At 38.4% G+C, this 27,573-nt stretch overlaps 2 protein-coding genes across 2 annotated transcripts in view; one reads left to right on the top strand and one right to left on the bottom strand.

Moving 5' to 3' along the window:
* Positions 1 to 2,126: 2,126 nt before the first annotated feature.
* LOC114248840 (phospholipase A1) lies at positions 2,127 to 4,060 on the bottom strand. Its single transcript, XM_089737449.1, has 2 exons — positions 3,812 to 4,060; positions 2,127 to 3,732 (listed from the first exon to the last, which is right to left on the bottom strand). Exons 1-2 carry the CDS (start codon positions 3,948 to 3,950, stop codon positions 2,786 to 2,788), a joined length of 1,086 nt encoding a protein of 361 aa, XP_089593575.1. The 5' UTR covers positions 3,951 to 4,060; the 3' UTR covers positions 2,127 to 2,785.
* Positions 4,061 to 8,045: 3,985 nt separating this feature from the next.
* Positions 8,046 to 27,573, top strand: part of jeb (low-density lipoprotein receptor domain-containing jelly belly protein) — a 101,826-nt gene continuing 82,298 nt past the window's right edge. The window contains exon 1 of the mRNA XM_028182220.2: positions 8,046 to 8,482. The gene's annotated coding sequence lies outside the window, so the exon portion shown is untranslated. The remainder of the gene's footprint in view (positions 8,483 to 27,573) is intronic.

A 27,573-nucleotide genomic window follows, 5' to 3' on the forward strand; every position in this document is an offset into this window, starting at 1 on the left:
TATATTAATAGTTTATATTTTGGTGTATTTCCCTAATTTTCGTATTAAGTATTAGTTGTTGAGTATGTAGAGTGCTTGCATATGCCTTATCGTTGTCGCCGCTGACTACTCCCCGAATCTTGATCACACGGGAGCCAGCTACCGTCGATGCCTAAAAACGTCCTTAACGATCCATCGGATCCAATAACTCTTGCATTAGATCCCTTCAGCTCTAATAGTAGGAGCAGGCTTAGAGACCCCGGTAACCATACTGCAACCTAGCCCATGCATCAGCACGCTGAGTTTCTCGCAGGATCTTCTGAGCGGGTCGCGATTCCGATCCGATAGTACACTAATTCGCGAAGTAGCTGCTTTTGGGTTGTTAGGTCTCCTTTGGAGGCGCTCGGGCGGCTGTTAGCAAATCCCAACCCTCATGGCTGAGCTTTTGTCCTGTACCTGTCCTGGTGAAACTGGAAAGTCATCTGAACCAAGAGTAATCCCACATTCATAAAAAAGTTTGATGCCATTACCATTTATTTATCATATACTTTGAGCTTTGAACGGAATAGAAGAATTTGTAGATTTTTTAAACCTTATCATAAGCTTAACACAAAATAGGAAATAACGGGATAGGCACTTTTCACGGGTTTGCGAGCGACTTCTTCGATGAACACGGTATATAAATAAAATAAAAATCGAGCCCGCAAAATTAATAATCATTCGTAGTTACTGGTAGGTGTAACGTGTTATACGTGCGCCGAGTTAGTATCCTGTATATCCTGTACCAGTATCCTGCCTATCTCCGCATCGAAGCCATTCGCCGTTCAAAGGATGAGATGCCCGTTTAAATTAAGGCTAAGTAAAATTGAGACATCGACCACATATCTCAGGGTGGGCAGCGGCATTCGCATTCTGATGTACCACATTCAACACCACATGAGTCGCGAACTCGTTTACTCATCTATCCCGAACAATAATCCAAAAAGATTCGTTCACATCCAAATCGTATCGGTAGCCTATGACGACATCTTATGAAATAAACACATAGATAAAAATCTTGCAATTAAATATCGTTTTCATCAATTATGACTGACTTCGCCGTGAAGTAGTTTGCGACCATAACTATTGCGCCGAGGGTCGTAGGTTCGATTCCCACATCGGGCAAAGATTCGTGTGATTAATAGGTCTATTTGCTCTTGGTCCAGGTGCTTATTACCTATACATTATTACCTATATAACACATATGACTATAGTATGAGTATGACACATATTAAACACATATGAGGATATTTATTACTCTCTGATACCCTTAACACAGAGAATCCTAAATTGGGTTCGGATAACCGTGCCTGACTTGTTCCCAGTTATTATTATTATCAACAATTACTGTCCGAAATATTTCAGTTATACAAAGCTTATATTACGTACTACAAAATTGAGTAAGATAAAAATGTATTATAATAAAAAAATGTGCAAATACTTGAGAACTCTCATTTCTGTAAAACATCAAAATGACTTAAACATTGATGTTCCGTCGACGTTAAACTTAAATTTCCGTTTCGTCGCCATTATGATCTTAGTAATCTCAGTAGTAAAAATTAGTAGACAAGTGATTTGACACCTTTGAATATTTATTGACAATATCTGTATTAAACGATTTGTATAAATGTTAATAGTATCTTCGATTCGATCCTGAAAGACTATAATCTACTTTTTGAATTTCGTATTGATTATATTGAAGCCCTCATGGACTAAAGGATAAGACGCCCGATCCATTCGTATCGAGCGATTTAACTATGTCGATATTCGAATTTCGCAGGATTTTTTATAATAAAATACGAACTTATTACATGTTTACGAATGACTTCCACGATAAACTAATAAGATCCTGAAATTAAATAAATATACAAAATATACAAAATGTTAAGTGCCTGGTCGTAGCTGTAGTACTACTAGCAATCGAGCATATTTTTTTACCAAATACGCATGTAACACGCTTCTTTACCCGTCTCAGTAAAAATAAAATAAATGTGGGATAGACATAGTATAATATTATCGAGACATCGACCTCATCTCTTGAGATGGCTACGGTCATATTGTAACGTCCGTGAACTTCGCAAAATACTGAATGCCGGATTCATCAATGATATCATTTAGCCATCTAGAGAAAATACATAAAAAAAAATGTATTAAATCTAACTAAAATTAGAATGTTCCGTTTATTTTGTCAAATAGAGATTTCTAAATTATTGCCGAGAATATGAAATTTAACTATTCGCAATATCGAGTAATTTCTAAATAAAAAATTAAAAAATTCATTTCATTAACTCAAACATTTTGATTAATTTGGTAATCTAAGACGAACGAAATTTTTAACAGTAACATTAAATACACCGTGATGTCGATAATGCTTAGAATTCGTCACAGCTTACAATACAATACAATCTTACAAAACAGTTATGTAAACTTTACAAACGTCTTGATCGCAGCAGCTAGTTTACAAGTAAAGACAATTAATAAATTAGCGATTTACACAATGTAACGTTAATTAACAATAGATAAATATTAGATTATTAAGAGCTAAGATTAACATAAGTATATACTGGTAGAAGGCATATGTACATACATATACCTAACATTTTTTTTAAATAACCCATTTTCATTATCAGTAATTGTATTCCTCAAAGTATACATTACATTTTAACAAAACTAGTGTATTTTCTAGATAACAATTAATTACACTTAACAATTAATCAAATATGGCATTATATAATAAAAATTTTAAAATAAAAAGATTCATCCAACTTTATGCTATATTCAAAGTCCGTAACCAACTTTCAAATGTAGGACCTACAATTTTGGTTCCTTCCATTCCGAGACCGAATGGAGGACTTCCAGAAGTCCTTAGGTAGTACAACCCTCTCGATGTTGTTGAAGAACCATATCCTAGGACAGCATACATGTCTTTTTCACAGGAATTTGCTTCAAAATGCTTCCAACTTTGACATCTGATACCCACAAAAGATTTAGGTTTGGTAACACTCTCTGTATAGACTTGGGCTGCACGTAAATGACTGCATGATGGCATCATACAACCGGGTTGATTAGGTCCACCACCGTTAATATAAAAGTCTGCGTGTCCAAGAGCTTCAATGATTCCTTGAACTAATCTATTGGAATGCACAACATCAACATAAAGAGCATCACTTTTATCTAATCTTTGATCACTATAAGCATGTGAAAAACATGGCCCTGCAGGATCTAGTCCAGTTATACGTCCTATAGAGCGCCGTTTATACAGTCTGAAATATTTACCCGCCCAACCAGCTATGTGTGCACCTAGACTAATTCCCAAAAGATGGAAATCATCAGCGTTCGCCCCAAAATTCTCTAAATTAGCCAATAAATTAGCTAATCTTTTACCTATAAGACGAGCATTGTGAACGCAAGTAATGTATCGTTTATTCATCATGTCTTCTGCATCGACCAAAAATACATTAAACATCCCTTTCAAATTGTACGATTTTGCAAGTTCCAAGGGAACAGCCGATTGTGAACTGTCTTTGTAACCATGAATAATAATTTTAACTTGTTTCGTGATATCGAACATGGCCGGTTTTGTTAAATTGACAAATGCTTCATCAATAGGAAAAGTTCTCATTGTGCTTCCATCTAATTGGATTATTTTTAACGTCCTTATCATGTCTACTTGTGTTAGCGAAACGCTATGGCTTAAATCCATGATTGCTCTACCTGCAAATTACAAAACACTATAGTAAACATTGCACATAAACCTCATTGACATAGACTAATAATAAAAATAACCACTCACATGCACCGGATAATCTGACGTAAATGCTCTCCACGAAGCTTAGCTCAGGTTCTGAACGGCGCACTGTATTCAGGGTGGCACCTTGTGCCATGACCATAAAGTGAACAGCTATCAGCACGATTACCCTATGTCGGCACATGGCATAAGCCCTCCGCCGCGGACACGGTCACTGTGTCACTGTCTGCAAAGAGAGAAAGGTCCGTCTCGTGTAAGCAGCAAGGCACAATCATTGGGAGGGGGCTATCTGGTACAAATAACGTGCACCGCACACACCGCCACAAGGCCACTGACCGTTTTACTCCAATTTACTATCAACAATCGCCAAACGCCTGTTGAAGCGTGTGCTCTTGCTAAGACGAATATTGTGCAACTACTGTAGAAAACGTAACTATAAATCTAGTCGTTTACGTACATAACAACAAAATTCCATGTTCTTAGTATCTAAAATTTATAAAAGGATAGTCAAAAGAAAATAAAATTAAATTCCGATTAAAAGTCTTTGTCCACTGTACTTGAAGTGAGCGTTATTATTAACACCATGTATTGTTTTCAATTTAAAATTTTAGAGGTAGCTTAAATAGTTCTTAACTTCTTATTTGTGATGGAACGTATTGTAAGTCCTTATGGGTCGGTGCTTTTTTTCCCTACCTATACTGATAGCCTTACGAGTCTATATCAGCCTAACCCTAGCGTGTAGGTGAGCTCTCGGAGCTCTAGCCGGAGGTGTTGCTAACAATGACCGTAGCAAGAGTAGTGATTCGCAGAATCTACTACCGGATCGGAGACGAGACCCACTGATAAGACCCGGCGAGAAACTCAATCGGCTTTGTCTGTGGGTTAATTTACTCGCCGAGCCCTTCGTTGCAAGCGACGGATTCGGCGAGCATCGTGACCAAGGTCTGTGCTACTATTTTCATACAGAATCAGTTATGCGTTCTGATTCGAAGAGTTCAAAAAGCCGTTATACAGAAACAAAATTACGATATGTCTCAAGGTGAGCGCGTAAATTTACAATCTGATATCTATAGACTTAATTTAAGGGTATCATGAACTCGTCCACAAAAAATAAACCAAACGTACATATTTGGTAGATTCCGCAGCTGCAAGATATGATTTAGTCATATGCTAGAAACATATTCTCAGATCTCTTTTTTTTAACGCTGGGGAATTCATTTACGGATACCGGTTGAACGGGGTAACAGACTGGTATATATCGGACTCTGGCGACTCCAGAGGAGGGAAACAGGGTTGTCCTCCTCCCCGAACATTACGTCTTGAAAAAGACGCATGAAGTGGCGTGCAGCGCGAACCACGCAAGACTGGCCCCACAGGACAACTATCGACTAAGCCCCATCGAATCCCACTACAACAGTTAGACGAAACCTATGGTACTGCATAGTGCGCCTACCTGAAAATCTGGCGTCGCGCGTACCAATCTAGATGGTATGACGGGATTTCATATCCGGGAATCCAGAGATTCAGAAACACGTCATTTAGGGCCGCCTCACCATCGAATCTATGTCGTGTACTGGCCACCCTCCATCCAGCACTCAGCTGCTCCTACGGGAGCTGAGCGAGCGTGCTGCGACCGCGATGTTCTTATCTATGCTGTGCTTATATCTTTTATGAAGATACTGACCCCAAACCAGCATTATAGAATGATATCAACTACTAACTACTACATTTTCTCAACCAGACTATCGAATAATAAATATAAATCTTAAATTTATTTATATATTATAATATAAATGACGACTTAAATTATTTATTGCTATCTGCGAAAATCACCAAATCCTATGAAAAACAGTGGAGGGATATACAGGTGGTAGGACCTCTTGTGAGTCTGTGAGTCCGTGCAGGTAGGTACCACCATCCTGCCTATTTCTGCCGTGAAGCAGTAATGCGTTTCGGTTTGAAGGGTGGGGCAGCCGTCGTAACTATACTTGAGACCTTAGAACTTATTATCAAGGTGGGTGGCGCATTTAAAAAAAAAAGGGGACACTGTGTCGTAAATATCTATTACACAGAGGTTTCCAGAAATTCAATTCCTCACGGGAAAATCACTACTTAGCTATTTCCAATATGTAAGCGGCGTAGCAGTAAGTCTTGATTCCCCAAAACTAATTTGATTACAAAGTGGTCAATCATTTTCATGTAAAAAGTAACATAGCATAGCCGACTTAACCTAATATGTATGGCTCTAATAAAGAATGAAAAAAAAAAGTAACATAGCATCGAAAATATGAATATCATATTATAGCTTAAATTAAATCAATCTATCAAATCAAACAGTGAAACTTGATAAAAATCCTGACTAAAATAAATAAAATAAGTAAACATAATTGAAAGCACTTTTATGATTAAATTTTACGTCTACCATTTTCATTTTATTATTTTCAAAACTTCAAATATTTTACAATCTTTAAAAATATAGTAGTGAAGACAGTTTTCCACGTGCATAAAATGTTTCAATCACAATAATATTTTTTTTTGTTTTCAATCGTTAAGTACACGACGATTAATTCGCCTAATGGTTGGTCAGAAATAGATCGCTCTTAGCAATAAGACCGCCCGATGTACTTTTTTTGTTTGGTCTTATGCATCTGTATTAATTTTATATTTATGTTAAATAAAGTATATTTACACTGTGAAATATATATGTATAATTTAAAATTCAGTTAATCAAAAGCTATATATTTTCCAGTGCACTTTTCATATTCATCAGAATTCCCACATTATCCACCTGTAGTGAATCACTGGCATAAAGTTTGGAATTATTTTGTTTTGCAAAGATATAAAGTCGACTCCAGTAACTCCCATTCGCAAACGAATCACGTGGGCTGGTGACCTATTCAAAGTACACAATTTGAAGGCTTCATATTAATTGTTAACTTATACTACATAAACAAAATTTAAGGTACCCTCTTCTCAACATTTAACTATTTAACAGTAGCACCAAAGCACGGAGTGATCATTCTAGCCATTCTAGATCAGATTGATTAATTTTAAAAGTGTAGAAAGAATTTTTTTGTCAAATCAAGATTGAAGTGCCAATGGGCACGGCACATTTCTCGTAGAGCAGATGGCCGCCGAAAAGTTCGAAAAGTTCTCGACTCAAGACTGCGCACCGTAAAGCGCAGCGTGGGTAGGTCTCCCACGAGGTAGATCGACCACCTACTAAAGGTCGCAGAAATACACTAAAAGCTGGCTGCGCAAGACCTGTTGTTGTGGCGAACCTTGGGGGCGGGGCTTAGCCTAGTCGGGGGCGACGGTGGGCTGGAAAAAAATAAGGAAAAAATGTTATTCACTGACCTACTTAAGGGGGTCGTCTAATATGCTACCCCACCCTCCAAACCGAAACGCATTACTGCTTCACCGCAGAAATAGGCGGGGTGGTGGTATCTACCCGTGCGGACTCACAAGAGGTCTTACTACCAGTAGTATATATTCGTATATACTATATAATTACTTAAAAAAAATAGTTAAATGTTGATGAAAATGATATGAACATTACAAAAAATATTTTATTTCGATAGTTGCTACAAAAAAATCCCCAAAAAGCATTAAAAATCCTGCCTAGGCCCTCTCATTAGACGACCTCGTTAAATAAAGATACAAACTAACATTTATATTAATTTTGCAAATTAAGGTTGATTAGTACACGGCCCACTTGATGTTCTTCTTAATGAGTGGTTCCAGAGCTCACATGGGATCCAATGTGTGGATGCCGTTAGACAAGTAGATTAAGATTTAGAAATCCCAACTGCATAGTGCGATGGTCGCCTTAACCTTGAAACATCACTAGCTAACGGCAGAAACTGACAGGATAATTGTATCAGGCTTGAAATGTACTCTATCTCTAAAAGGCACCTTCATTAAAAAATGCTGCTTAGCCTAGCTTAAGCATCACAAAGCCTCGTTCACTGCGCGAGGAATTTTACGGTATTACCACTAAAGTTGGATTAAAAATAAAATATTTTTACTTGAATTCTGTTACGGTTTCAAATTTCAATGATTTCTTATTTATTGGCATACATTTAGTATTTCCTTTTACGTTCTGGTTTAAATTTGTTTAGTGTTATACCTAAAAGAACTGTGTAAAATATTAGTGAACAAATCATTAAAATTTTGATACTTTTGCCGTACAAAAATCGACTTGTGCCGCGTTCGGTTCCGTGTGCGTCATACGGACGGCTCATTTTCCGCGAAAACGTTAGGTCGCGTGAAAACTGACAATTTTATCGTAACAATTTAACAGTCAATAAATAAAATCATTGTCTTTTTTTTTCATTACAAAACATGAAATACGGATCCAAGCTAAACATAAACAGTTGCTGTAGCTTCTACGTGGAAATTGTAACAAAATTTACTCTATCGGAGAATGAATTAGATGCGATATTGTGTGATGTAAAGATTGTGGGGTAAGTAGCATGACGGCAAGCACTGCTGGCTGTGGGCGGGCAGAGTGCGCGAGCGGTCGGCGTCGAGCCGCCTCCATCCAGTAATCCAGTAGCTACCAGACGCCGCACCGGTCGCACGTTCCAGCGTCACTGGCTCTTGCTACCCCCCGCGTACGGCTCGCCCCTAGCGCACCACCTTCGCGCCGGCACAACAAACTCTGCCCTTGCGATTAATGTGTTTCTGAAAAAAAAATCATTCACCTCAGTGACCGTAAGTAACTTCTTTAAATCACAAATTTACATATATTTTTGATTATTATTAAAAATTCGTAAGTCATGTTATGTTTTAAGTTAGTTATAAGCTCGATACCAAAAACTGAACATTTTACGGTTATACAGGAAACTTTTACAATACTTAAGAGAGAAATTTATGAAAGACATCCAAAAAATATTAAGATGCATACAAGATTCTTTAACTACCTAAGATCAGGTGGGCTCGTGGAACAGTAAATTAAATTACACAAAAAAAATCTGTTTTAGTATAATATGTAAATTTTAATGTTTTAACTTCAGTATCTTTTAGTTTTCGGTAGGCTGCGGCTTGGCTCTACCCCTGGCATTGCTGAAGTCCATGGGCGACGGTAACCACTCACCATTAGGTGGGTCGTATGCTCGTCTACCTACACGGGCAATAATAACAACGTATTTAGAAAAATTGATAAGTTTCCTTATTCTTCTAATTCTCTGTGTTACTAGCAGTTCGTCTGAGCTCTTCACCAGCGAATCATGATATTATGCTGAACAGAAATAACACATAAATAGCGTACTTACATAAAACTTATTTTCCTAAATTTTATTTATAAAGGCTTTAATAATATCATAATTCATATTTGTGGTAACTAGAAAACGAGATAGATTACTACATTTACCTCCAAATAATTTAAGAAGTATTCTGGGCGATAGTTTTGTTCAAGGAACGAATTTATTTTAATTCAGTTATAACATACGAATATATATCTACCACTCCTCACGAAAAAATGTGAACAAATTGATAATTTAGATTACACATTTAAACATTTTAAATAAGATAAAATAATTTTGAGTTAGGAATATGAATTATTCACCTTTTTTGTTTTCTCATCCTCGTGTCGTTTTCTCACTGTTAAAGGTCGTGACCATCATGTTTCAACAGGATTTTTTTAATGTATTTTCAGCGTTTCCGATCATTGGCCTCGTGAAAGGCTTTTGTAGGACAATAAACATGCAAAAACACCATGCAGTCTTCAAAGAGCTCTTGTCTTATCTCACTTAACATTATACTACTTAGCCGCGTAAGAGTTTTGATTAACAATTAAAACCCCTTATAGTCAAATACAAATCCCTTGCCATAATAATACCGTTTCAACAGTAAAGATTTTAAATGAAAAAACTTCAACAATTCCAGTTTACTGAAGAAATTTCATTTCAACTGTTTTTCTATTGCGCTTTTATAGTATTTTCTTTGATCGTAGAAGCAAGTTTAAGTCAGGTCTTAGTTCTTGTTCGAAGTTCTAAGTTGGTTACAATAAATAACTTCAGAAAAACGTTTCGACGGTGCTTTCATTGAAATGACATGTTTTTAACATTTTATTTAATAAATTATCAAATAATTATTATAATATTCATCATCTGATTCAGTTTTGGCTAGCAATATTTAAAAAAGGAAAATAGGCCATACGTAATGACATATCGAAATTGTAGACAACACGTTTTCGTTATTCATAGCCCTTCGCTGCTCGTCCGGCCATCGATTGGCCGGCTATTTCTGTTATTTTTTTTCTGGTCAATTAAAAATATACAACACAAAAATAATTTTATATTAAACCAATTTTCAAATACCTTAAAACACGATTTTCGTAACTATCGTATTCCCAGCACCTAATATAGAGACGTTTCTATCTGCAAAAATAAAGATCTCGTCACCCTCATAGATTTGATACTTTACAATTACGTAAATTTTCGCCATTGAAAATGTTTAAATATTTGTCAACGTAAATGAGATATGCGTTCTACTACCATTTTAAGCACACGGGTCTTTTAATGGTGGGTTGGCACCGTCACACATGAAGATCATGAACACCAAACGTCAGAACAAAACCCATCGCTGAGTACTTACTGTTGCAAACCTGGTTTTAAGAAGATAAGCGGGACCAAAGCTGTACAAAAAGTATCAAAAATATCTTACGAAACGCAATGTGGATGAATATATTGATTCCAGCTGTAGTATGAATGAAATTTACTCAAATGACGTACAGTGCGATGATAAAAATTTGATCATGGAAAGTTCGGTACAAAATACAGAGAATCGAAGTCCCTCCGTAGAACCAAATTCCGTTCTATAAAAATAGGATTGTCGACAATCCAAACGGCCGTTTTATGTATGGAGTCAAATGGAAGTGCTGATATTTGATGTCTCAGTCCGGAATTGAGCGCAATGCTTTATACGCGAGGCCGAACGTGTACTTTCTAAAGCATAAGTCTTTCTCCAGGCGTAAAGTACGACTTTTCTGTTTGAAGACTCAACGTTTTAGAAGTCAACTTGGTTGCATCCTTCAAATGACTGTAGTACTGATCACTGCACGAAACATCGATCCTAATATGTTTTCGGGAAAACTTCTTGGAATTGCGGCGAATATGTTCGTAGCGTTACCCCGATATAACTAAAACGAGACAAGGTTTTGCAATCAGCATTGTACTGAGTTGGGACCGGATTTACGATGAAGGATGAGCATACTTTTAATTTACTTTTAACTACTGATACATTAATTTTTAAATATTTCTGAATCTTGTCTTTCACGAAAATGTTTTTATCTATTCTGTTTAAAAGTCGGTAGCAAAATTATACTCCGGCTAAAATGCTAGAGCACATTTTCTTTTCGATTTAGTTAAATGAACCATGAGCTGAGTAGCCAATCTCGCTTTATTAGATAAATCTTGCAATTAGATATAAAGGATACGTACGACCAGAAAAAAAATCCATTATATCCAATATAAAGGTGGTAAGGTAAAAATAGATGGTAACCCCTATTATTTTTAGACCCTCCAAAAGCATTCATTTCATCGAGCCGTGCACAATACGACACGTGTCTCTGTACATTAGTTATGATGTTTCTGTTGTGACATAATACAACAACCTCCCAGCGGATTGAACTGTGACAATTATTCTTGTGCGACACACATAAATACCACGCTTTTTTGTGAGTGAAGATTTTAAAATTTTCGTTTGATATATTGAAATTTTTGTCAATAGACAATAGATAAAGGAACTAATAATAAACTAACATAAAATGTATATAGATATCAAGCATTGTTGTCTTTTTTTTGTTAAAATTAATCTAATTATTCGATTAACTCATTTCACACATCATCAATAGAACATAAACCATTGATTTGTCTATATGTTAATTCTAGTTCATCTACAAAACCATGGTTATTTTATGTAGTTTCCATAGAAGAGAGCGTAGTTATTAGATAGAGCTTAATTTGTAGCAGAATATGTGGTTTGTTTTATGTAATTAACTTTTATATTGTCACGCTAGAAGTCACATACCAACTAAAATTAATAATTATAAATATCCTTCTGGCTGTAAGTTACCTTTTGAAACCCAAACGGCTGAACTGATTAAGATGAAAAGGTTTTTGAAATAGTATGAATTCGAGGATAATATAAGCTACCTTTCATTCCACTACTGAGCACGAGTCTGCATCCATGCAACACAATGTGTAGCCCCTCAGGCAAAGCTGCGAAAAGAAAGCTAGTAATTTATAAGTAATTTTAGTTCGGCGCATCGGTAAACGTCAAAGTTCAAAGCCAACAAAGATTATTTTACAGCTTTAAAATGTCACATGTTAACGTTTAGTCTCAGGCTAAACTATAACTTCAGGTTCAAACACCTAGATAACAGAAATTAATTTCTTAGTAAAACGATTGTATGTATGGTTTTAATTAAAATTAATTGAAAATAGTTTACGTATAACGTGTGGGTAGTGCCCTGGCTAACTAACTGTGGCGCGTTGGCGTCTAGTATACTGTAACAAACAAAATCCCAGGTGACTAAGAGTAATATCCGACTTTGAATTTTATGTTATTAGCGATAAAGTATTTTTCATGTTTTTCTAAGTTTGCATGCAACATCACGATCATCTTGGTGCTAACTGAGTTTCGAGAGCAACACAGTGACCTATATTGTGACCACTTGGTATTGAATACAATGCAAAACTTCTTACCAAGTTATATGTAAGCAGAGTATTTTAAGCCGAATTATTTTTTCTCTTAAAAATGCAATCGAAGTCTCAGTTACTCCGAAAATCTTTATCATTTAAAACGCAACGTGTAATTACTCTTGATGTATTTACTGATTTAATAATGTTCGATAAATTTTATGGTTAATGTTTAAATAACAATAAGCTCTGACTTCCTTCTTTGTGGTGAAAATCCACATTATAAAGGTCTTGTGAGACCAATATTAAAATTAAAAAAATGTGTTCGCGGTAGATTGTATGTAGCTACAATGTTTGTAGAAATCATCTTGGCCTACACAACTATTCACACGAAACGCAATGTTGTTTCTTTATTCTATAAGTTTTTCGTAAGCGGTATCTAAGCTTTGTAATTTCATGGGAATGCCGGTAGCGAAGAAGAGATCGATGGAGAGTATCGACCTATATGTAATGAGTGAACTTGCTCCAGGATTGACCCACGTCACAGTTACGTGACTACACTAGAGGTTTACCTTTTCGTGTCACGAATGATTCTCTATTCCTGTGAGTTTTCCAGCTTTTTTTTATTTATTGCTTGGATAGGTGGATGAGCTCAGGGCCTATTTGGTGTTAAGTGGTTACCGGAGCCCATAGACATTTACAACGTAAATTCCACTTTGAGATTCGAGTTCTAAGGTCTCAGTTTTTACAATACATATTTACAATTACAATTACAATTACAATTTATTTTTCAATTCGTGTTTCTCTTCTGTAAGAAATCCATCCCTTTTTTACTATTGCAAATATCTTCCTAAGCCTACAGCTGTTTGGATAACAGTAATAATAACTCTTAGGGATTTCGCAGAATGTAGTTTGTATGTATCTATCAGCTCACAGATGTCCAGTGCAGGTCGGTCCACCCTGTGGGAGACCTACGGTTTTCGGTATGATGTCGCCACTCAAGAACGAGCAATGTGGTATGCCCAGTGCCACTTCAATCTCGAAATCCTTTGGAAAATGTCAGTGGTCACGGCTCTACGAATCTCCCCAATGCTAATTTCAATAATACTTCAATACTTTTTTCGGTCTAGAATCTTGAAAACATCCTGTAGTCCAGCGGTAAACAATTTCTGAGAAAGAACATCTCTTTCCTCACTCACCCTACGCTGCAGAAAGATAGTTCCCGTAACTCCGTCGTGACTCCGGTTCGCACACTGATATAGTTATTTTTATACAAACACTCCAATACTCCGACATATCAATACTGCACAACCTCTAGAATCTTCATAAAGTCTTAAATATCGACTACTAAAACATTTTATAAAAAAAAACGACTTTTGCAGTCATATATCCTTATAGTAGTCGAAAAATTTTGTCGTCTCATCAATCAAGTAAAATATATGCATTGCTAAGATATATTATACAATATAAGGATACCGACCTTATGATTTATTTGCTGAATCATATCGAAGGAAGCGACGTTGTTAAAGGCCTGATAGATATTTTTGTTACATATTTCTTTTATTCTGTCAATATATCAGCAGGTCACGGAAAAAATAACTCAGAAGTTGTGTAACAATCCAAAATATGATTATTAAGAAAATTGAGGTCATCATGTGTATTATTTCCGCTGATTTATATCGTCCACGACTCTCCTCGCGCTGGCTTTCACCTTAAGCAACGTATATATACATACATCACACGGCGAAATTTGATTTAATCCAGTGAACTCACAATATAACACGATTAATATTAAAATTTATATATTAGTTTTAATTATTTTTCAATCCCTGTCTAATCATTTATGAAAAAAATTTTAGAAATTCGATTAGTAAGTTCCACTGAAAAAGTAGATCTTCTCACATATTTTAACTACGATTTGAATAAGGAAAGTGGTTTGATTTTATTGCTACTGAAAAAGAATCCTTGAAAGTGCTTTGAAGCGAATCCTTAGAGTGTACGTGGCTAACATACTTACTCCTCTCTGGTTAGCTCCATTGAAGAATTAATTGAATTTTAAATTGGATTTTAAAGCTTCATAAAAAGTTTTGATTAACTAAAGATACCGCCTCCAATAGGAGAGTTGTTTGAAGGTAAGATAATAGAAAAGGACGAAAGAAATAAAAATAATTTTCAAAAAGACATAGGTACTTCTATGTTTTTTTCATTCTACATATATAGAGTTTTTTTTATTATTTCTAGTAGTAAACATCGAATAATATGTATTTATAGATAGTAATTAACACCGAAATTCGTAATTCAGAAAACACCCGATCAAATAAAATTCTCTGAATTTCTAAAGAGATTTTGTGGGCGATTATCTAACATCTGTGATCCTTTTCTATAACTAAAGCTCAAGTCAATCTGCCAGACCTAAAAATAGCGTTAGATTACGTCAATAAAGAAACCTGAGCTTCGATAAATAATAATTACTAGACTTGCGAAGTGAAAATCATATTCAAATTTGGACGAATAATATTCTTTGTCGACATAAAAGTTATAAAGCATCTATAACATTGGAACTCAAACATGAATCAAAAGATTTGACATTAAGCAGTAAAAATGCTACGGTTCAGGACTTAGTCAACAAAAACTTTGAAACAAATTAATTACTTGCTCCTCATGTGTTACAACGGTAATATTACAAAATAGACAGTAACGATACGTGTTTAGCTAAATATAGTATTTTCTTGAGTTTTCAAGAAGCGTAGGCCTATTTAATACTGTTATTCACACTTTTAGTAGTCATTTAACACCTGAGATAATTCTATCGTGAGAATAAAGTACCAATTCTATGTGCAAAGAAAATTCATTCGTAATAATATTACAAATTATATTTTTTAGAAAATACAAGTCCATCTGCTACAATGAAAATGCTAAAAATGAAACGAAATACGAGGATAAGCCGTAAAAGTAATTTAAATTAGAAAGAAGTAGTTTAAAGGCTTCCCTTTTTTCAGTACGTTCTAATTTCTCTCCATTCATTCATATGTTTAACCAACCAAGTAAATAGAGAATGTAAATACAACATACTGTGTCACTTTATAAAACTTAAAATTCCAATTTATGCTCCACACGCCATAAAAAGTACAGAATTTATGTTTGATTAGTATGTTAACAATACAGACCAGTTCTTTTTGGTACTAGAAATTATTTCAATTTAACCTAAAAGGATTCAGGCTACCCTTATAACTTTTTCATTATAATTTTGGAATTTTATAATGGACTGCCAAGATTAAACAGTTATCAAAGTCACCGTGGCCTAAAGGATAAGAGGGCAGGTGATTTCGTATCGAACGATGCGACTGCCGATGTTCTAGTGAGAGTTCTGGTTCTAGTGAGACCGCACGGGTGCAGTAATGCGTTTCGGTTTGAAGGGTGGAGCCATAACACTGTAAAAACTAAACTTAGAGGTCATATTTGAAGATGAGGGGCGGCATTAACATGCCATGGTCACGCCTATGAGCTCCAGTGACCACTTCAAGCCAGATGGGCCGTGAGCTCGCTAAGATGGGTGGCAATAAAATAAATTACAACAGCTGCTTGAGACTAAGTTTGCATAGTTTTAAATCTACATCAAACATAACACAGCAAAACTAGTAGTCGTTTTATGAAAATAGTTACAGCATTCTCCAAAAATAAAAGTCATTACTTAAATTAATTTAGAGCATAAAAGAACCAGATTTTCCATTGATTTAATACCCCGCTCACCATCGAATCTCTGTTTTAATATTTTAAGCTGATCGCATTAGTCCCCAGAGATATTTAATAAATTGATTGGGATGGGATTACTCGATTCGTCTCTGTTGTACATTTTGTTTAATCATTTTTTTATGTAATGTTTTCAAGAGAAAATTTACTTGATTCCTTGGTACTGGATGCTACATACTTCGATGAAACAGTTATTTACTTAATAATTTTGTACATTTCTCCTCTGAATGAAATGTATTCAATGGGGAAAATGATTGATGAGTTGATACATAATAAGCTTTGAACAAGAATGAATACAACACTGAAGAGTTTTCTTTTGAAAACTTTCAAAACTAGAAATGAATGGCATTACAATTCTTGTCTATTGATTTTTTCTTTTCTTTTTCAAGTGAATCATATTAGTACTTTGTATTAAAAATAGAAGCTTTGTCACTATTAGAAGCCCTCACCTAAATGTTTAAATTCAATTCAATCCTAAACAAAACATAATAATATGTTCAGTTTGTTTCTTAACATAGGTGTACATTAGATGCTCGCAAACATACACGCGGTATTCATTCCAGCGTTTTATTATACTCTTCAAATAATAATTCGATTCAGCGAACACGAAATCGTCATTTGGGCATGAGATCTCTTTTCGATCATTATTACGACCTTTTGCCCGATTATCGATAAAGATGTGAACCGATAAAGCAATTTATGACGATTATTAATTTTAAAATCTAACACTAAGACATTGGGTTTAAGGATTAAGGTTTATAAGGATTATAAAATTGATTATTGAGCGAAATCACAAAGTATACGGAACACTTTCTAAAAAGATTGAGCTGTATGATGCCTATTTTTTTATTTTTGTATATTAAGGACACTGAGCATCTCGACTTCTGCGAGTGCACCATCTCGCAGAAGGAGGCGGCGGGGCGCGTGAGAGACGCACAGGCCCGCCGCCGTCGAACGCGGGCCAGGGAGGCGGATCTCGCCCAAGCCCTGGCCCTCTAAGTGTTTCGGGTCTCCCACACATGTCGGCCTGGGGACCAGCGAAGGGGGCCTAAGAAGACGACAAGCTGCTCTGCACGCGCTTTATGCAAGAGCATCCGGGTGATGGAAAGCCGGCTATCCTCAACCCACGCTGGTTCTGACCCAGCGGGGCATTCCGTAGGGTAGACCTTTCTAACCGGCGCCATCTAGCCGGGCTTCGGATTGCCTGCCGACCGAAAGGGTTAGTGGTCGTGGCGCCAACGACCACCAGTCCGGCGTCCCGAGGGGGAGGGTGATGGGAGAGATGTGCTCCGCACCAAACGCTGCACTTTCCCTCCTTTGCCTTTTCATGAGCTCTGCCTGGTGCGAGGTGCAGGCGTGGGTTGTTGAGCGACAGGAGGTTTTAGTCGGTTCGACTCCGACATGCCCCGCCCTCCATCCCCAGTTAGCGATTTCCTGACAAAAAAAAAAAGACACTGCATAGCATTTAAAAATTTATGTGATTATAACATCTTCGATACCACTTTTTTTTTAACATTTAATGCCCCCGAACTAAGACTTCCATCCCCATGATATTTTTAGTATTCAAGGTGGCCACGAACTACCTGTGAATACTCGGTACTAAGTGGTTTCTGGAACTCATAGATATAAGTGAATGACGTCACCCATATAAAGAAATTTCAGGTGCAATAATAGTTTGGGGAAAATGACAAAAGGTAGATCCCCCACGAGCACGTGTTTTTGGTTAATAGATGGAGATTTCGAATGTTGATTTTGCTGTATAATAAAATTTTGTAAAAAATAGAGTATTCTTCTCATTTTAAATGAATAATCAAGATATAAACAATATGATTAGCAAAAAACATCATATTTTCTACTATAAAATAATACTTAAATTAGCTTAATAAATTTGAAAATAATACTGTTAACAGTCACAATCCTTTCATCCAAATTTTCGTTTTGTAAATTTTGGTGCTTATTGCTGATTGGAAGCTTATCTTGGAAACTGTACCTGTAGCTATACCTGAGACCTTAGAACTTATATCTCAAGGTGGTGGCGCATTTACGTTGTGGATGTCTATGGGCTCCAGTAACCACTTAACACCAGGTGGGCTGTGAGCTCGTCTACCCATCTAAGCAATAAAAAAAAAAATTGTTGGCGAGATTCAGGCATCTGTCGAATATCTTGTGTTCTGTGATAGCTAGCTACCTGCTTCACATTTTTATTATGGTTGTGTATATTTCATTTTCTTGATTTAGGTTTTTTAGCTATGAAGTTGTCGTTGTACAATACTGGTCATTTGAAACGTAATTTGTGTAAGACTGGTAATAAATTTTAGTTCCAATTGTATTTTATTTAAATAATTTAGAATATTCATTTCGAATTCATTCAATTGATTATTGATTAACATTTCATTTTACTACGACTACATTTGAATGTTTTTCCTCGACCTGGACTCGATATATAAATACGAGTTCTATTGCACTAGCAATGCTGTACAAACGACTCACTACATTAAAGACGGGTGCTTTTAAGTACCTAAAGCACCGGTCACCGTTCTCGCCGAACCCGTCGCTCGCGACGAAGGGCTCGACGAGTAAATTAACCCATAGATACAGCCCACTAAGTTTCTCGCCGGATCTTCTCAGTGGGTCGTGTTTCCGATCCGGTGGTAGATTCTGCGAGGCATACTCTTGCTAGGGCCATTGTTAAAAACACTTCTGGTTTGAGCCCCGTGATTTCACCTACACGTTGGGTGAAGCTAAAATAGCCCCTCAAGGCTATCAGCATAAATAAAAATAATAATTAATGACATGTATGGAGCAAACACTACAGAATAACGCACGACTCGTTATTGGTTTGAACGTGTCCGATATGGAAATTGATCTAAAAAATTAACACCGTGACTGACGGAAAACGTACGCGTTAAAGACGACGGTGGAAGCTGACGATACTCACTCAATCCACTACTGAGTTAGCAGCAGCTTTCAATGTTAGCGTCGACACAATATTGGTTTATTTGCGTTAAATTGGCAATATAATATAAACATGATAAGTGGATGCCGCTCGAACTGAACGATCGCCAGCGCGACAAAAGCGTTAAGGTGCTTTGCTTAACGAATACAGAAAGGAATTGGAAAGGATTTTGAACCGCATTTTCACTTGGTATGAAAAGTGGGTTCTTTTTTATAAAAGCTATAGCAGTTAGACCTAGGCATTGTCTCAAATTAAAACTTACCCCTTAAATAGTTAGCCATGATTACTGTTTGGTGGTCTATAATAATTTATCACAGCTTCTTACGAAATAGCACTAGCATTTCTGCGGATGTGTACTGTGAGAGACTGAACATAACGATGGAGAAGCTCGCGAATCTCTGGCCAGCTTTGGTTAGTCGTTACACGATAACGCTCGCATTTATACAGCAACTGACGGTCTCTGAGCTACAAGACCTACGGTTGAAACATTTGCATCATCCACGGTACTCACCGGATTTTGCGCCGACAGGCTTCTACTTATTTCTGTTTGAACAATGGACTTATGTTTATTGGACTTATGTTTGTTCGGTTTGGATAAGTTAAGACAACTTCTTGGCAAGGAAAAAATTAAATACTCGAAGGGCACTACAAAATGCCTTTGGAGAGTTTGTTGACTCCTGCACACCTAACTTCTTCAAGAAAGGAATTGAAAATTACCAACACGCTGGCAGAGATGCATAAATACCATTAAGTGCATTGATAGAAATATTAAAAATATTAATTAACATTAAAATTAACTCTCTTTATAATAAACGATAATTTCTTAGGTAAACTAATATTATGTCAAATTACTTTGCAAAAGCCAAGGCGCGTAACCCAGCGAAGTTCATCAAACATTAGTTCGTTACGACTAAACAACTTTGTAGTCTTATTGAAGTGCTGAGGACCTATTTACCTTTAAATTGAATCTTGAGATTCACTTTCAAAATACTCGCTATACCTCCTCACTTAGACCAGACAAAGTAAATTAATTATATATTCACAGTAAATTTAATTATTTACTAGTACTTGTGTTTGCAAACGATTTCGGTTGCGTGGGCTTGTATAGTTCAACGTCTAGTTCAATAAAGTTTCTAAAGTAATAAAGTCTCTTTCTAGTAGATTTTATTTTGTTATGGCACTCGAATTACTTGATATAGTATATGCGAAATTTTAATTTGATATTCTTAGTAGTCTATACAACAAATTATGGGAATTTTAAATCCACCCAATGAAGGAGAAAATGCAAAAGCTAAAAGTTTTCCAAGTCGAAAGCTAACTAACTGCTCTTGAATTTTAAATATTAATTTAAAGAAATTAATCCTAACACCAATGATTTCTTATTTTATAAACCTTCACAAGTATTATCCAATATTAACAGCAGTCACGTCTCGTTTTGCTACCATCATCATATTATTATGGGCACTTGAATAATATTTTTATATTGAATATTTTTTATTTATTGCTTAGCTGGGTGGACGAGCTTACAGCCCACCTGGTGTTAAGTGGTTACTGGAGCCCATACACATCTACAACGTAAATGCGCCACCCACCTTGAGATATAAGTTCTAAGGTCTCAGTATATTTACAACGGCTGCCCCACCCTTCAAGCCGAAATGGGCAGGGTGATGGTACCTACCCGTGCGGACTCACAAGAGGTCCTACCACCATAAATATTATAGTATTTGTATATGATATTCACTTTTTATGCTATAAACATAAAAGTATATTATTATTATTTTTTATTGCTTTGATGGATGGACGAGCTCACAGCCCACCTGGTGCTAAGTGGTTACTGGAGCCCATAGACATCTACAACGTAAAATGCGCCACCCACCTCGAGATACAAGTTCTAAGGTCTCAAGTATAGTTACAACGGCTACCCCACCCTTCGAACCGAAACGCATTGCTACTTCACGGCGGAAATAGGTGGGGTGGTGGTACCTACGCGTGCGGACTCCCAAGAGGTCCTACCACCAGTGATTACGCAAATTATAATTTTGCGGGTTTGATTTTTATTACACGATGTTTATTCCTTCACCGTGGAAGCCAACCGTGAACAATTTGTTGAGTACGTATTTGATTAGAAAAATTGCTACCCGCCTGCGGGATTCGAACACCGGTGCATCGCTACATACGAATGCACCGGACGTCTTATCCTTTAGGCCACGACGAAATTATTATTCTATATCCACACTTTCACAAAGCACGCGGACACGTCCGACAGAAGCACCCGCCGCCTGCGGACGTGCTCATCGACCACTCAATCGCCCGGCCATTGTTTGCCTGATTTTATTGTTAGCCCGGCCTTTGTTCACCCGGCTTTTGTTCGTGGCACATCTGCCGACAAAGTGTGTTCCTGGAAGTGTTTGTTTTGTTTTGGTTTATTTTTGTTGTTTCCTTTTTTTGTTGTTCTTTCTTTTTCCTGCAGTAATTGTGCCGCATCGCCATCTGTGTTCAATCGAACCGCTAAGTACCGAAAAGTTGGGGCCTCGCCGCAAGGCGAGTGTGTTTAAGACCCGGGACAGCCCCACCTGGGTCAGACATCATGGAAGCTTTATTTACAGAATTCCTCCGACTTCGCCACCCAAAGCTCACTTCTGAGTTTCTGGCTTTCAAGGCCGATTACGCCGTGAGCCCTCTCGTGGATTCCGCCGTGCTCGTCGCTCCCGCGTCGTACACCGCAGCGTCCGCCATGCCTGTCGCTCCCGCGTCGCCTATACTAGTGTGTAAAACTGCTGCGTCGTCCGCCGTGGCCGCCGCTCCTCTGGCGCGATCATCCGCGGGTTCCGTAGGGTCCGACGGACGTCCTGCATCTGCACGTAGGTCGCCTGCTCCCGAGCCTGCTGTCTCCTCGTCCTCCGACTCTGACTCGGACATGGAGGTCGACCTCGCCCCCGCCTCATCGACGGATGGATTCACCCTGGTACAAAAGGGTAAGCAGCGCGCTGCGGAGTCCCGAGCTCCCGCGGCCGCTAAAATTAGTAAAGCCGCGAACGCGTCGCGCCCTCGCCCTCCGACCCCCGTCGCTCCTCCTGCCCGTGCCACACCGTCGCCGCGTCCAGTGGCACAAAATAAAACTCAGACCCCTCCCCCGGTAATCCTTCAAGAGAAGGCAGCTTGGGACCGAGTTTCCCTGGCCCTTCAGGCCAAAAATAATAATTTTATCAGCGCCCGTAACCTCGCGAACGGGATTCAAATTAAGGTAACGACACCCGACGACCATAGGGCCCTCTCAAGCTATCTCCGAAAGGAGCGTATAAGTTTCCACACTTATACGCTTCAGGAGGAGCGTGAACTTCGCGCGGTCATACGCGGCATCCCAAAGGAATTAGATGCCGATCTCATCAAGGCCGACCTTCTAGAACAAGGTCTGCCGGTCAATTCCGTGCACCGCATGCACACAGGACGCGGGAGGGAGCCATACAATATGGTTCTCGTCGCTCTGCAGCCTACCCCCGAGGGCAAGCAAATATTCAACGTACGAACAGTCTGTAGGCTTTCCGGAATAACCGTCGAAACCCCCATAAAAAAGGCACTCTGAGCCAGTGCCATAACTGTCAGTTGTACGGGCACTCTTCACGTAATAGTCACGCGCGCTCCCGATGCGTCAAGTGTTTGGGCGATCACGCCACGAGCCTGTGCACTCGCGATCAAAAAACCGCAACGGAACCGCCTAGCTGCGTCCTGTGCCGAACACAGGGTCACCCCGCGAATTACCGTGGTTGCCCCCGAGCCCCTAAGATAAATCGCCGCGTCGCCCGCCAAAACCGCCTCCGAGCTTTCCGCCCAGACATCAAAGCCACGGCACCCTCTGTGCCGAAGGCTAAGCCTGCTTTCGTGCCGGCGTCGGTGCCCAGCGTCTCGGCCTGGGCTAAACCGTTGCCGTACACGAACACGGCTACAACTCTCTCCCCTGCGACTCGTCCCACCCCCGCGATACGTCCCTCCCCCGCGACTCGTCCCTCCCCCGCGACCTGCCCTCCGACCGCGTCCGACAATCTCGCTCTAGCGATCGACTTTTTTCAGTCGATCAACTTTGATCGCGTTAATGCTTTGGGCGACGCCATTCGCGCCGCCTCCACTGCACAACACTTCATCGCCGTTGTGCAAGAATACGCTGACGTATACGCGTCGTTAAATACGTACGTCCTTCCCTCACTCCGCCGGTAATCAATGGCGTACATAAGTAGAATCAAGCCCCTATCCGTAACGATAGGATTTTTTAACGCTTACGGTCTCGCAAATCAACGTGATCAGGTTTGTGATTTTTTGCGTGACCATCAAATTGACATCTTTTTGGTGCAGGAGACCCTGCTTAAGCCCGCGCACCGCGACCCTAAAATCGCGAACTATAACATGGTTAGGAACGACAGGCTCACTGCTCGTGATGGTGGTACCGTCATTTACTATAGAAGAACCCTGCATTGCGTCCCACTCGACCCCCCCGCGCTTTCTAACATCGAAGCATCAGTATGCCGAATCTCACTGACTGGACACGCGCCGATCGTTATCGCGTCCGTTTATCTTCCACCGGATAAAATCGGTCTAAGTAGTGATATTGAGGCGCTGCTCGGCATGGGAAGCTCTGTCATTCTGGCGGGTGACTTAAATTGTAAACACGTCAGGTGGAACTCTCCCACCTCAACCCCTAATGGCAGGCGCCTCGACGCGTTAGTCGATGATCTCGCCTTCGATATCGTCGCTCCGCTGACCCCGATTCACTACCCGCTAAATATCACGCATCGCCCGGATCGCCCGCCTTATCGTTGCCGGGGGCTTAGGGACCCCGGTAACCGTACTCGTCGAAATCGACAAAGAGGTCGCCGTGCAACCTAACCCATGCATCAGCCCGCTGAGTTTCTCGCCGGATCTTCTCAGCGGGTCGCGATTCCGATCCGGTAGTAGATTCATTCGCGAAACAATTGCTCTTGAGTTCCCTTCGGAGGCGCTCGGGCAGTTGTTAGCAAATCCCGCCCCTCTTGGATGAGCCTTTGCTCGCCCACCTGTCCTGGTGAAACTGGAAAGGCCTTCGGGCCACCAGTAAACTTTCAATCATAAAAAAAAAAAAAGCACGCGGACAGGAAAATGAAATAAATTGCAAGTAGTATTTATATTTATTCATTAAATATTATAATTCACGTATTTATTTTATTTACTATTAATCTATATACCTAGTCAGGTCATAAGTATTGTCACACAGTAAAAACTTTTCTTTTAGAATGCTGGCCACAAAAAAGTTTATTGAATTCGAATTTTGAATTGTTCATGAAAATAAAAATGTATACTTTTAGAATTTTACTCATTTTTAAATATGAAGTGGACGCTTAAAGAAGACCGTGTTGCAGTTATTGCGTTGCATCGTTGCGGTTACGCGCCAATTCAATTTTTTAACATACTGAGAAATTTGAATATAACCAAAAGATTCGTTTATCGTACCATCAAACGATACAATGAAGACTCTAGTGTAGATGACAGGTCAAGAAGTGGTCGCCCTCGGTCTGTTAGGACTCCAGCAGTGATAAAAGCTGTGAAGGCGCGAATTCAAAGAAATCCCAAACGTAAGCAGAAACTGTTGGCCCTTCAGATGGGGTTAAGCAGAACCACGGTGAAAAGGGTGTTAATTGAAGACTTAGGGCTTCGGGCATATCGAAGAAAAACAGGACATCGTTTGAATGCTCGTCTAATGGACCTGAGACTGAAGAGATGCCGCGCTTTGTTGAAACGGTACGCGGGAAAAAAATATCGGGAAATTATTTTTTCGGATGAAAAAATTTTTACCGTAGAAGAGAGCTACAACAAACAAAATGATAAGGTGTACGCACACAGTAGTGAAGAAGCGAGCAACCGTATTCCGCGTGTCCAACGAGGTCATTTTCCATCCTCGCTCATGGTATGGTTGGGAGTTTCTTATTGGGGCTTAACAGAGGTACATTTTTGTGAGAAAGGTGTAAAAACGAATGCAGTTGTGTATCAAAATACAGTCCTGACGAACCTTGTGGAACCTGTTTCTCATACCATGTTCAATAACAGGCACTGGGTATTCCAACAAGATTCGGCGCCAGCTCATAGAGCGAAGAGCACACAAGACTGGCTGGCGGTGCGTGAAATCGACTTCATCCGGCACGAAGACTGGCCCTCCTCCAGTCCAGATTTGAATCCATTAGATTACAAGATATGGCAACACTTGGAGAAAAAGGCGTGCTCAAAGCCTCATCCCAATTTGGAGTCACTCAAGACATCCTTGATTAAGGCAGCCGCCGATATTAACATGGACCTCGTTCGTGCTGCGATAGACGACTGGCCGCGCAGATTGAAGGCCTGTATTCAAAATCACGGAGGTCATTTTGAATAAACTTTAGTGTCATAAGAATCTATGTTTTGTTAAGTTCATTTTGGTATATGAATGGTTACATAATGAAAAAACTTGTTTCAATTATTTTACATTAAACATGTGACAGAATTTATGACCTGACTAGGTATATAAAAATGAATTGATGGTCGTTAGTCTCGCTAAAACTCGAGAATGGCTAGACCGATTTGACTAATTTTGGTCTTGAATTATTTGTGGAAATACAGGGAAGGTTTAAAAGGTAGATAAATATGAAAATGCTCGGTATTAAATAAAAATAACAATTTTGTTTTTCATTTGATTTATCCCCCGTCGGACGGATTCCTTTTGTTTGTTTTAAGTTTATTTGTTACAAAAGCTTAAGTATTTTATTTATCGATTGAGGCACTACGAAGTCTGCCGGGTCAGCTAGTTTTAAATATAAAAGTGCATTTATTCGTTTATGTATCTCTTACGGTATGTTAACATATGTAGGACCGTCCTGGGATTAACATGTTTTATAGGTTATTTCTATAACAATATATTCTGTATTCTATAAATAAGAATATAGATAGATACTATTACGTTACACACCACGCGTGCCCGATGGAAGAAATTTTGCAAAATAATTCAACTAAGCTCTTAAATTCTTCTTTATTTAATATCTAGGTATACATGTACTTTCTGTGCTTAAGATATGAAAATAGAAAGCACAATCTTTTCAAAAATAAATTAAATTTTCTTAAATTAAATTAATCGTAGCTATCATAAAATATAAAACATTAGATTTTTTCGATCAGCCAATAGAGAATATGAAAAATAGAAGCAACATATGTGAACCTAATTCCAAAAATAGTATTAAAATTCGATTTAAATGCATAGAGCATTGTAGATAATTTATTTCGTACTCATCTACAGCCGGTGTGATTGTATCTTCTGTGTTTTGCTGTCTACGGGACTTTGAACATCTGCAGGTCTATTGACGTCACAAATGTAAAATAGTCTACAGTCTTTGAATAGCACTAGATTTGTTTCAAGTAACTAGAGCTGATGTATTTTGAAATATTGTCTTTAACTAATATAGAAACCAAGTGCTGTCGTTTCTATTTTACATTATCCGCAAATCTGGTTCATTATGTAATCGTTTAGTCAGGCCGGACACGTCCAATGTCCAAGCGCGGAAATAAGTGGCTCCATAACTGACAGTCTGCAAGCGTTTAATCCTTTGGAAATAACACGTGATTTGTGGTTTTTAACTGCTCGCAAACAAGCGGGCGCCCGCCGCGCCGCCACCCTCCAACTCTAATCGGGTGAATGATGCTTTATATTCAAACTGAATAACCAAATTGATAACTATAAGAGTAACAAACAAAACGTGACGTAATGTGTTAAAAAAGTATGAAATATTTTCAAAAAAAAACAATGATTATCTTTTTCATGTGCTAGAAGCGAACAGCGTTTTTCTTATTCGCATTGTTCGAAGATAATGGGTAATGTTTCATAGATTATGAGGAACTAGCCATGTTTATAGATTTTGGAAATAAAATTTGATGTGTTCATTTTTAAAAACAGTCCTGTATGACGTTTCCGAGATTTAGAAGGTAGGTCTGTACGACAAAAAACTGTTAAAGGTATTATTTGATTCATTATCATTATTGAAAGTTCAGGAAAAATCAGACTAAAGTTAAAATGTAAACTGCTCAAGTTTCTACTAGATAAACCTCCATCATCATCTTTTCAGAAAATATGAACGACAAGGTCTCACTTGTAGCAGTACAACGGCTGCCCCGCCCTTCAAACCGAAACACATTACTGCTTCATGGCAGGAACAGGCAGGGCGGTGTTACCTACCTGTGCGGACTCACAGGACGTCCTACCACCAGTATTTTTTTATGATTGAGGGATTACTGGTGGCCCGGAGGCCTTTCCAGTTTTACCACAACAAATAGGTGAGCAAGGGCTCACCCAACTCTTAAGGTCATTTATAAATAAACTGTTCGTTCATAGCGTCTTTAAATAAACTATCAATAAACCATTTTTCTACCTCAAAACATTTATTTATGTTGTTCTGAGATTCTATAGGGCG

Source organism: Bombyx mandarina, chromosome 23 (assembly GCF_030267445.1).
Source record: "Bombyx mandarina strain Sakado chromosome 23, ASM3026744v2".
NCBI classification, from domain to species: domain Eukaryota; kingdom Metazoa; phylum Arthropoda; class Insecta; order Lepidoptera; family Bombycidae; genus Bombyx; species Bombyx mandarina.